The 13,248-nt window shown below is 36.3% G+C and overlaps 1 protein-coding gene across 17 annotated transcripts in view; it reads left to right on the plus strand.

Annotated features, from left to right (window-relative positions):
- Positions 1–13,248, plus strand: part of DOCK3 (dedicator of cytokinesis 3) — a 687,722-nt gene that overhangs the window by 67,302 nt on the left and 607,172 nt on the right. For all 17 annotated transcript variants that reach the window (XM_005547251.5, XM_005547256.5, XM_005547252.5 and 14 more), the window contains exon 2: positions 8,451–8,534. In XM_005547251.5, the coding sequence (XP_005547308.1) occupies positions 8,451–8,534 (84 nt within the window). The remainder of the gene's footprint in view (positions 1–8,450; positions 8,535–13,248) is intronic.

The following is a 13,248-nucleotide window of genomic DNA, read 5'->3' on the forward strand; positions in this document are numbered from 1 at the left end:
TTCCATGTTCATTGATTGGAACAATCAGTATTTTTAAAATGTCCATTCTACCCAAAGAAATCTACAGATTCGAGACACTGCCTATCAAAACAGTGATGACATTCTTCACAAAAATAGAAAAAAAAAATCTCAAATTTATACGGAACCACAAAAGACCCAGAGTAGCCACAACATTCCTAAGCAAAAATAACAAAACTGGAGAAATCACATTACCTGACTTTCAGATTATGCTCCATATAGACGCACAGACCAATGGAACAGAATGGAGAACCCAGAAACAGGATTTGTCTAACCCTAACCCTAGCTGTAACCTTAACTGACTGGTTAGGGTTAGGGTTAGGGTTAAGGTTAACACATCTACAGCGAACTCATTTTCACCAAACATGTCAAGAAATACACTATGGAAAAGATAGTCTCTTCAATAAATGGTGCTGGGGAAATTGGATATCCATATATAGAGACGAATGAAGCTAGACACCTATCTCTTGCCATATACAAAAATCAAATCAAAATGGATTACAGCCTCAAACTATGAAGCTACTACAAGAAAACGTTGGGGAAAATCTCCAGGATATTGGTCTGGGCAGAAACGTCTTAAACAATACCTCAGAGCACAGGCAACCAAAGCACACATGGACACATGGGATCACATCAAGTTAAAAAGCTTCACAGCAAAGGAAACAATCAACAAAGTGAACAGACAACCCACAGAATGGGAGAAAATATTTGCAAACTACCCATCTGAGAAAGGATTAATGACCAGAAAATATAAGGAGCTCAAACAACTCTGTAGGAAAGAAATCTTATAATCTGATCAAAAAATGGGCCAAAGATTTGAGCAGACATTTCTCAAAAGAAGTTATACAAATGGCAAGCAGGCATATGAAAAGGTGCTCAACATCATTGATCATCAGAGAAATGCAAATGAGACCTACAATGAAATATTATCTTACCCGAGTTAAAATGGCTTATATCCAAAAGACAGACAATAACAAATGCTGGTGAGGATGTGGAGAAAAGGGAACCCTTGTATGCTGTTGGTGAGAATGTCAATTAGTACAACCACTATGGAGAACAGTTTGGAGGTTCCTCCAAAAACTAAAACTAGAGCTATCAGCCAGGCGTGGTGGCTCACGCCTGTAATCCTAGCACTTTGGGAGGCCGAGGCAGGCGGATCACGAGGATCCAGGAGAATGGCGTGAACCTGGGAGGCGGAGCTTGTAGTGAGCCGGGATCGCGCCACTGCACTGCAGCCTGGGCGACAGAGCGAGACTCCATCTCAAAAAAAAAAAAAACAAAAAACCAAACCCAGAACCTAGAGCTACCATGTGATCCAGCAATCCCACTGCTGGGTATATACCCCAAAGAGAGGAAATCAGAGATATCTGCACTCCCATGTTTGTTACAGCACTGTTCACAATAGCCAAGATTTGGAAGCAATCTAAGCATCCATGAACAGATGAATGGATAAGAAAATGTAGTACACATACACTACAGAGTACTATTCGATCATAAAGAAGAATGAGATCCTTTTATTTGCAACAACATGGGTGAAACTGGAGATCATTATATTAAGTGAAATAAACCAGGCACAGAAAGACAAACATCACATATTATCACTTATTTGTGGGATCTAAACATCAAAACAACTGAATTATTGGAGACAGAGTATAGAAGGATAGTTACTAGAGGGTGCGAAGGGTAGTGGGTGGCTGGGTGAGGGGAGGTGGAGATGGTTAATGGCTACAAAAAATAGTTACAAAGAATGAGAAAGACCTAATGTTTGATAGCTCAACAGGGTGACTATGGTCAGTAACTTAATTTACATTTTAAAATTACTTAAAGAGTGTAATTGGTTTGTAACTCAAAGGATAAATGCTTGAGAGGATGGATATTCCATTCTTCATGATGCACTTATTTTCACATTGTATGCCTGTATCAAAACATCCCATGTATACCATAAGCATATACACCTACTGCGTATCCACAAAAATTAAAAATAAACGTAAATTAACATACAAAATCTGTAACATTTATATATGCTACGAATATTCAGTCACAAGAAAACAATCTCATATACAATAGCTAAAACAAAAAATACCTAGGAATAAATTTAACCAAAGAGGTGAAAGAGTTCTACAATGATAAACTAATGCTATTAATGACAAAAACTGAAGAGGACACACATAAATGGAAAGATCTCATGCTCATGGATTTGAAGAATTAATATTGTTAAAATGTCCATACTATTTCAAATGATATACATATTCAATGAAATCCCTATCGAAGTACCAATGACATTCTTCACATAAATAGGAAAAAAAAATCCTAAAATTAGTATGGAACCACAAAAGACCCTGAATACCTAAAGTAATGTTGAGCAAAAAGAACACAGCTGGAGGCATCACACTACTTGTCTTCAAAATATACAATAAAGCAATATTATCCCAAACAGTGTGGTACTAGCATAAAAGCAGACACATAGACCAATGGAACAGAATAGGGAACCTAAAATAAGTCCACAATTACAGCCAACTTAATTTTGGCAAAGGTGCCAAGAATACTGATTGGGGAAAGAATGGTTTCTTCTATAAATTATGCTGGGAAAACTGGATATTCACATGCAGAATAATTAAACTAGACGTCTATCTCTTACCATTTACAAGAATCAACTCACAATGGACTAAACCCTTAAATGTAAGACCTGAAACTCTAAAACTACTAGAAGAAAATGGGAAGCACTTCATGACATTGATCTGTATTAGTTTTTAAAAAATAATTTGAAAGCCAATGTAGAAGGAAGATTGTTATGGAAATGGGAAGTTTACATGGGTTCTCTGAATACACATGAAACACTCAATTTTTTTTTTTTGTTTTTGAGATGGAGTCTTGCTTTGTCGCCCGGGCTGAAGTGCAGTGGCACAATCTTGGCTCAGTGCAAGCTCCGCCTCCCAGGTTCACGCCATTCTCCTGCCTCAGCCTCCTGAGTAACTAGGGCTACAGGTGCCTGCCACCACACCCGGCTAATTTTTTTGTATTTTTAGTAGAGACAGGGTTTCACGGTGTTAGCCAGGATGGTCTCGGTCTCCTGACCTTGTGATCCACCCGCCTTGGCCTCCCAAAGTGCTGGGATTACAGGCGTGAGCCACTGTATCTGGCCGAAACACTCAATTTTAAGCAATGAAGGCTGTTGTTAATTTACATGTTCTTGTTAATTAGTGATGTAGATAAGAAGACAGGAGTGGTGGTGAGTGCTCCGGAGATTGAAATTTAATAGTAAGGGCCTCAATAAAGAGTTTGTTAAAGAGTAAAAGAACTGCTGATGTTAAATTCTTAAGTGCTTATGCAATTCATTGTAGTTTTATTTATGAGCCATGCTTAGAATACGTCTTTGATCTTAGACAGCTGTATCATTGTTAATTTGTGGCTACCTGCAATGACTTGAGACTACAGAACCTAATCCTTTCCCCTCCCCGTTGGAGGGTTCGATGCAGTAAATCCTACGGTAGACCATTTCTTTTTCTCTTGGTAGTCAGAGTAAGATACCGATGAGTATCTGATGTTTCTTAACAGTTCCCAAGTCTGTACAATATTAAGTGAGAGCTTGGTATAACTGTTTTTTAAAGTTTTAAAAAATTTGAGAAGTTTTTGTTCAGAATTTATTTTCCAAATACATTTAAGAATTTAATTTTATTAAATTAATTAAATTGTTTTAAATTTGAGAATTTAAAACATTTACAGATTTATAATGCTACAAGTATTTGAAAATATAGCCAAATATTCCCACAGTATACAGATTACCAATAGCAGGTTTGATGTCTTCAGCAGAGATCAAATATAAATATACACATATATACACATGCAAATAGACTCATGGTATATACATTTTTTTCACAGCTTATTTTCTTTGCAACTGAAAGGCTTGATATCTCTTAGTATATGTTCACCTCCTTCATCCTTTGCATTTTTATACACATTTTAGAATCAGTTTATTGGTTTCTACAAAAAAGTTTATTAGGATTTTGATTGGGATTGCAGAGAATGTAATGATCAATTTAGGGAGAATATATATTTTTATGCTATTGAGTTTTCTAATTCATTAATATGATGTATGCTTTTATTAGGCTTTTAATGTCTCTAATATTTTATAGCTTTTTGTGTAGAGTTCTTCTACATGTCTCATTAGACTTATTTCCAGTTACATGGCATTTTTTGATATTGTTTTAAGTGGTGTATTTTTCAAAACATTTAATTTTCTAATTGTTTATTGATATATAGACTTAAAAATATTCACTTTGTATCTAGTGACCTTGCTACAGTCATGTATTTGTTGTAATAGTTTATGTCTATATTCTTTTTGACTTTTTTGCATACACAGTCAGACCTGCTGATGAAGACAGTTTTATTTCCTCATTTCCAATTATTACACCTTTAATTGCCTTATTTGTGTTGACTGGTCCTACATACAGTGTTGAATAGAAATAGTAACAGTGACTGTCCTCTTCTTGTTCCTAATCTTAGTGATAAAATGTTTCATATATCACCATGTATATGATGTTTGCTATAGACACATTGTAGATGCTCTTTATCAGATTAAGGAAGCTCTCTTCTCGTCTTATTGTGTTAAGAATTTTTGTCATGAGTGGACTTTGAATTTTATCAGTTTTTTCATACATAGAGATGATCATATGATTTTTTTTCCTTCATTGATTTTCTAATATTAAACCAATCTTGCATTCCTGGAATAATCCCCAACTGGTCATGATGCTTCATCCTTTTTATGCATAATTGGATTTGATTTGCTTTGTATTTTTTAAAAAATATTTTTGTTTATATTAATGAGAAAGATTAGCCTGTAATTTTCCTTTCATCTCATGTCTTTCTCAGGCTTTGCTATCATGCTGAGTTCAAAATGAATTCCCTCTTTGGAAGAGATTATTTATGATTGGTGTTATTTTTTTCAGATATTTGGACAGATTCACTGATAAAGTCATCAGGACCTGGTATTTCATTTGTGGGAAGTTTTTAATTACAGATTCACTTTACTTTAATAAATATAGGACTATTTAAATTTTTAACTTCTCTGCCAGTTTTTGTAGATTTTGCCTTGCTGTAAATTCATCTCTCATGTACAATTTCAAATTAGTTGGTATAACTTTTGTTGTGTAATATCCTTTTATGATGATTTTAATGTTTTGATTGCTGATATTGATAATTTGTTTCTTTTCTTTTTTTCCTAATTAGTTTTTCTAGATATCTGTCAATGTTAGTGTTTTCAAAGAACCAGTTTTTAGGTTATAAGACTTGATTTACAGTAGCGGAAGTTCTTTAAGATTGACAGGGAGTTTCTTCTTAGTTTTTTCAATAGTTTTGAGAGTACAGGTAGGCTTTGGTTACATGGATGAGTTCTTTAGTGATGAAATATGAGATTTTAGTGCACCTGTCACCTGAGCAGTGTACACTGTATCCAATATGTAGTCTTTTATTTCTCAGCCCCTTCCAACCTCCCTCCACCAAGTCCACAGAGTCTGTTATATCACTTTGTATGCCTTTGTGTCCTCATAGCGTAGCTCCCACTTGTAAATGAGAATATGCGGTATTTGCTTTCCCATTCTTGAGTTTCTTCACTTAGAATAATGCCTTCCAGCTCCATCCAAGTTGCTGCAAAAGATATTATTTTATTCCTTTTAATAGCTAAGTGGTATTCCATGGTGTGTATATACCACATTTTCTTATCCACTTGTTGGTCAGTGCGTATTTAGGTTGGTTCCATGTCTTTGCAGTTGCGAATTGTGCTGCTATAAACATGCATGTGGATGTGTCTTTTTCATATAATGACTTCTTTTCCTTTGAATGGATACCCAGTAGTGGGATTGCTGGATCGAATGGTAGATCTATTTTTAATTCTTTAAGGAACCTCCATACTGTTTTCTGTAGTGGTTGTACTAATTTACACTCCCACCAGCAGTGTAAAAGTGCTCCCTTTTCACTACATCCATGCCAACATCTATTGTTTTTTGATTTTTAAATTATGACCATTCTTGCGGAAGGTGGTGTCTTATTGTGGTTTTAATTTGCATTTCCCAGATGATTAATGATGTTGAGCATTTTTGTTTTTCATGTGTTTGTTGGCTGTTTGTCTATCTTGTTTTGAGAACTGCCTATTTATGTCCTTTGTCCACTTGTTTATGTGATTTTTTTTTTCTTGCTGATTTGAGTTCCTTGTAGATTCTGGATACTAGTTTTTTTGTCAGATGCATAGTTTGCAGATATTTTCTTTGTGGGTTGTCTGTTTACTCTGTTGATTATTTCTTTTGCTGTGCAGAAGCTTTTTAGTTTGAGTAGGTTCCATTTATTTGTTTTTGTTTTTGTTGCATTTGCCTTTGGGTCTTACTCAGGAATTCTTTGCTTAAGCCTATGTTCAGGAGAGTTTTTTTCGATGTTATCTTGCGAAATTTTTAAGGTTTCAAGTCTTGGATTTAAGTATTTTATCCATCTTGAGTTTTTTTTTTTTTTGTGTAGAGATAGATGGGGACCCAGTTTCATTCTTCTACGTGTGGCTTGTTAGTTTTCTCATCACCATTTATTGAATAAGGTGTCTGTATTAATCCGTTTTTATGCTCCTGATAATGACATACCCAAGACTGGGCAATTTACAAAAGAAAGAGGTTTATTGGATTTACAGTTCCATGTAGCTGGGGAGGCCTCACAATCATGGTGGAAGGTGAAAGGCACTTCTCACATGGCAGCAGACAAAGAGAAGAGAGAATGCAAGCCAAGCAAAATGGGTTTCCCCTTATCAAACCATCAGATCTTGTGAGACTTTTTAACTACCATGAGAGCAGTATGGGGAAAACTGCCCCGATGATTCAGTTATCTCCCACCAGGTCCCTCCCACAACACGTGGGAATTATGGAAGTACAATTCAAGATAAGATTTGGGTGGGGACACAGAGCCAAACCATATCAGTGGTTTTTTTTTTCCCAGCTTATGTTTTTGTATGCTTCGTTGAATACCATTTGGCTTTATTTCTGGGTTCTCTATTTTTTTTTTCATTGCTTATTTTTATTCCAGTATCATGCTGTTTTGGTAACTATAGCCCTGTAGTATAATTCAAAGTCCCATAATGTGATACTTAATATTGCTTTGGCTGTTCAGGCCTTCTTTTGGTTCCATGTGAATTTTAGGATTGTTTTTTCTAGTTCTTGGGGAAAATGATGATGATATTTTGATGGGAATTGCATTGAATCTGTAGATTGCTTTTGGCAGTACAGTCATTTTTACAATATTGATTCTTGTTATCTGTGAGCATGGCATGTGTTTCCATTTGTTTGTGTCATCTGTGACTTTTTTTTTTTTTTTTTTTTTAGCAGTGCCTTGTAGTTTTTCTTGTAGAGATCTTTAATTTCCTTGGTTAAGTATATTCCTACGTATTTTATTTTTAGTTTTTGCAGCTGTTGTAAAAGAGATTGAGTTCTTGATTTGATTCTCAGATTGGTTTTTGGTGTATGGCAGTGCTACTGATTTGTTTCATTGATTTTGTACCTGAGACCTTACTTTACTGAATTAGTTTATTAGATCTAGGAATCTTTTGTATGACGGGTTTTCTAGGTGTATGATTATATCATTGATGGATAGTCACAGTTTGTCGTCTTCTTTTCCAATCTGGATGCCCTTTATTTCTTTCTCTTGCCTGATTGCTCTGATTAGGTCTTCTAGTATTATGTCAGAGACAAGTGAAAGTGGGCATCCTTATCTTGTTCCAGTTCTAAGGGGGAATGCTTTAAACTTTTCCCCATTCAGTGTGATTTGATTGTGGGTTTGTCATATATGGCTTTTATTACTTTGAGGTAAGATGGGGCTTTTCTTTATTCTTTGTATTCTTATATGAATTTTGGAGTCAGTTTTTCAATTTCCTTAAAAAAGTTACGGGATTTTGATTGTTATCTATAGATTTTTTCTGTTGTGCATTTGCTTTCTATTTCATTAATTTCTGTTCATCTTTATTATGAGATTTTTGCTTTTCAAAGCATGATCAAATTTATTTGACGATTCTTTTAAAACATATCTATTTGTTTGCTTGTGGTAGATAAGAAGCTCCTAATATTATTTTTTTCTTAAGTAATTGATACAAACTTGCTGAAAAAGGACACTCAAACACAGGGTATCCAAGGGACAGAGACTCTGTTAATAGAAATGTTTTTCTACAAGCAGACATGAACCCACCACTCATGGATAGCAGTTTTCCCACAATGTGTCTTATTGTCCCAAACTGCTAATATTATTTTTCAAAATGTAGATTAAATGGAAAGGGGTTTACACTTTAGAAAGAGGAATTAGTAAAGAAGGGAAGGTATACATTTAAGAAAATTTAGTGCTTAATTCAGTGACTCTGACCCTGTCTCAGTGTTTAAAAATGCTAATTGGTGTGTTTATCCTTGCTTTTCTAGTGATATGCAGCTTTCGAGGATCTGTCCCTCAAGGGTTGGTCTTAGAAATAGGAGAAACAGTCCAGATTCTTGAAAAATGTGAAGGTGAGTATGGACCTACAAAGCACATAAATTGTGATCATTTTTGGCAGTATTATATACATTTATTTTGTGCTAATAAGATTATAAGCAGTAATTCTGGAGCCATAATTAGTCACATGATGAAATAGTGTTATATAAAATTCTTTCTGGTCTATGTTCAGCATAAAGGTGTGAGCTTTTTTGATTCTAATGTATTAGCAACAATTAGATAATTAATTTCTGGCTGTCAGAACATGTTTTTTACATATATTTATGGGGTACATGAGATACTTTGGTACAGACATACAATGTGTAATAATCGCATGGTAAATGTAGTATCTATCACCTCAAGCATTTACTTTTTTTTGTGTTGCAAAAGTTCCAGTTGTACTCCCTCAATTATTCAAAAATGTGCAACAAATTATTGCTGACTGTAGTCACCCTATTGTGCTATCAAATACTAGATCTTACTCATTGTATCTAACTGTATTTTGTGCCCTCTTATTTATTTTTTACAAATAGGTAATCTACCCATGCTTAGCTGCCTTTGAATAGAACTACCTTATAGTCCATTCATTTGTGCGTTTCCATCTGATTGACTGGGCATCTTTAGTCCTAATTAAAACAAGCCCTTAAATATTTTTTGATTTTTATTTATAATTTTTTTTGAGAGGGAGTCTTGCTCTTGTTGCCCAGGCTGGAGCGCAATGGTGCAATCTTGGCTCACTGCAACCTCTGCCTCCTGGGTTCAAGTAATTCCCCTGCCTCAGCCTCCCTAGTAGCTGGGATTATAGGCACCCGCCACCACATCCAGCTAATTTTTGTAGTTTTAGTAGAGATGGGATATCACCATGTTGGCCAGGCTGGTCTTGAACTCCTGACCTCAGGTGATCCACCTGCGTCAGCCTCCCAAAGTGCTGGGATTACAGGCGTGAGCCACTGTACCCAGCCTAAATACGTTTAAATGTAGTTTGGCTTGACGGCTATCCTCTTCTGTGGCATATATGGGTATTTCTACTGTAACATTTACACATTCTTCAGATGGATCATGTTCTCCAGAATCTGTACTTAAATCAATAAGATATGTGGGAAAAATAAATTTAGAGAGAAATTACACAAAATCAGAGTATTAACAAAAGCAAAATTGATGCCATGGGAAATAACTTGGGCAGCCTGGACTAGCAGTTCAGCATGGCTACAAGCCGTCTCAGATGATATGATGAAGTAGAACTGTTGCAGTGTGGGTATAGAACCAATGTATATGAGAGTGGAGCTCTAATCTAGTTGGGTTACTGTTAAGAGGGGTATGGGGGGACATGTAACCTACCATGACCCAGGAATCATATATATTTAGGAATGCACTTTTTCTGGAAAGTGAGCTACACCCGTTTAAAATTTTTTAAAGAACAGAAGTATAAATCAGCACCCTTTTATGATAACAACTCTAAGGAAACTGAGAATAGAAGGTAATTTTCTTTATCTAATAAAGGGTAGCTACTAAAATACCTGTAGCAAACATCATATTCAGTCGTAAAATATTGAAAGAGTTTTCACTGAGATCTGAAAGTGAGACAATACCTACTGTCTTATTCTGTTTATTTGTTGTTATAAAGGAGTACTTGAGGCTGTATAATTTATAAAGAAAAGGGGTTTATTTGCCTCATGGTTCTGTAGGCTGTGACACCAACTTCTGCTTCTGGTGAGGGCCTCAGGAAGCTTCCACTCATGCCAAAAGTCAAAGAGAAGCCTGTACGTGCAGAGATCACATGGCAAGAGAGAAAGCAAGAGTGAGGGGCGGTGCCAGGCTCTGTTTAAAATTTGTATTTTTTAATTGACAAATGATAATTGTATTCATGGGTACATAGTGATGTTTTGATACATATATAGTGATCAGATCAGGGTAACTAGAATATCCATTATCCTAAACATCATTTCTTTTGGTTGAGAAAGTTCAATATTTTGCTTCTAGCTTTTTGAAACTGTATATTATTATTAATTATAGTCATATGGGATAGAACATTAGAACTCATTCTTTTTATTTAGTTGTAATTTTGTATCCTTTGACAAATCTCTTCAAATCCTCCCTTACCCTTCCCCTCCCAGTGTCCTTGGTTCAGGTTTTTTTTTTGTTAGCTTCCACGTATGAGTAAGAATATGAGGTGTTTAACTTTCTCTTTTTGGCTTATTTCACTTAACATAATGTCCTCTAGTTCCATTCACATTACTACGAATGGCAGGATTTCAGTATTTTTTTTATGGCAGAATACTATTCCATTGTGTATATACAACATATTTTCTTCATCCATCTGTTATTTGACACTTAGATTGATTCCATATCTTGAGTATCTTTATTGGTGACAGGGTCTCATTCTGTCAGCACGCTGCAGTGCAGTGGTGCCATCACAGCTCACTGTAGCCTCGACCTCCTTGGGTTCAGGTGATCTTCCCACCTCAGCCTCCTAAGTAGCTGGGACTACAGGTGCACCATGTCACCAGGCCTGGCTAATTTTTGCATTTTCTGGTAGATACAGGGTTTTGCCATGTTGCCCAGGCAGGCTGGTCTTGAGCTCCTGGGCTCTGCCCACCCCAGCCTTCCAAAATGCTGAAATTAGAGGCATGAGCTAGCGCACTCAGCCATATAGTAGTTCTATTTGTAGTATTTTTTTTTTAATTGGAATATTTATTTTAAGTTTTGATTTAGGTTCAGGGGTACATGTACATGTTGTTATATTTGTAAACTCATGTCACAGGGGTTTGTTGTACAGATTATCTCGTCACCCAGGTATTAAGCCTAGTATCCATTAGTTATTTTTCCTGATCCTCTCCCTCTTCCTACCCTCCATTCTCTGGTAGTCACCAGTGTCTGTTGTTGCCCTCTATGTGTCCATGTGTTCTCATCTTTTAGTTCCCAGTTGTAAGTGAGAATATGTGGTATTTGGTTTTCTGTTCCCATGTTAGTTTGCTAAGGATAATAGCCTCCAGCTCCATCCTTGTTCCTGCAGAGGACAGGATCTTGTGCTTTTCTATGGCTGTATAGTATTCCATAGTGTATGTGTTCCACATTTTCTGTAGTCTGCCATTGATGGACATTTAGATTGATTCCATGTCTTTGCTATTGTGAATAGTGCTGCAGTGAACATACACATGCATATGTCTTTATGATAGAATGATTTATGTTCCTCTGGGTATATATGCAATATTGGGATTGCTGGGTCGAATGGCAGTTCTGTTTTTAGGTCTTTGAGGAATTGCCACACTGTTTTTCACAATGGTTGAACTAATTTACACTCCTGCCAACAGTGTTTAAGCATTCCTGTGTCTCAGCAGTCTCACCAGTACCTGTTATTTTTTGAGGTTTTTGTTTTTTGCATGTAGCTTTTTTAAAAAAATTATTTTTAAGTTAAATTTTAAAATTTCAATGGGGTTTTTGGGAACAGGTGGTGTTTGGTTACATGAGTAAGTTCTTTAGTGGTGACTTCTGAGATTTTGGTGCACCCATCACCCGAGCAGTGTACACTGTACCCAATGTGCAGCCTTTTGTCTCTCACCCACCTCCCACTCCTCCCCCAACCAAGTCCCCAAAGTCCATTGTATCATGCTTATGCACTTGCATCCTCATAGCTTAGCTCCCATTTACAAGTGAGAACATACGATGTTTGGTATTTCATTCCTGAGTTACTTCACTTAGAATAATGGTCTCCAGTTCCATCCAGGTTGCTGTGAATGCCATGATTTTTTTTTTTTTTTAATGGCTGAATAGTCCATGGCATGTGTGTGTGTGTCTGTACCACCACATGTTTTCTTTATCCACTCAGTGACTGATGGGCATTTGGGCTAGTTCCATATTTTTGCAATTGAGAATTGTGCTGTTATAAACGTGCGTGTGCATGTGTCTTTTTTGTATAATGACTTGTTTTCCTCTGGGTAGATACCCAGTAGTGGGATTGCTGGATCGAATGGTAGATCTACTTTTTGTTCTTTAAGGAATCTCCACATGTTTTTCATAGTGGTTGTACCAGTTTATGTTCTCATCAGCAGTATAAAAGTATTCTCTTTTCACCACATCCGTGCCAGTATCTATTATTTTTTAATTTTTAAATTATGACCATTCTTGCAAGAGTAAGGTGGTATCTCATTGTGGTTTTAATTGCATTTCTCAATGGACAATTCTTGAGAATTGTGTATTCCTGTCCTTAACCCATTTTTTGATGTGATTATTTGTTTTTCTCTTCTTGATTTGTTTCACTTCCTTGTAGATTCTGGATATTAGTCCTTTGTTGGATGCATAGTTTGTTAAGATTTTCTCCCACTTTGTGGATTATCTGTTTACTCTTTACTCTCTGCTGATTATTTCTTCTGCTGTGCAGAAGCTTTTTAGTTTAAGTAAGTCCCATCAATGGCATGATCTGGGCTCACTGCAACCTCTGCCTCACAAGTTTAAGCAATTCTCCTGTCTCAGCCTCCCGAGTAGCTGAGATTACAGGTGCCTGCCACCATGCCTGACTGATTTTTTTATTTTTAGTAGAGATGGGGTTTCACCATGTTGGCCAGGTTGCTCTTGAACTCCTGACCTCAAGTGATCCACCTGCCTCAGCCTCCCAAAGTGCTGGGATTACAGGCATGAGCCACTGCACCCGTCTTTGAGTTGATTTTTGTGTAAGGTGAGAGATGAGGATTCAGTTTCATTCTTTTACATGTGACTTGCCAGTTATCCTAGCACCATTTGTTGAATAGGGTG

The sequence above is a fragment of the Macaca fascicularis genome, chromosome 2, assembly GCF_037993035.2.
Source record: "Macaca fascicularis isolate 582-1 chromosome 2, T2T-MFA8v1.1".
Taxonomy (NCBI): Eukaryota; Metazoa; Chordata; class Mammalia; order Primates; family Cercopithecidae; genus Macaca; species Macaca fascicularis.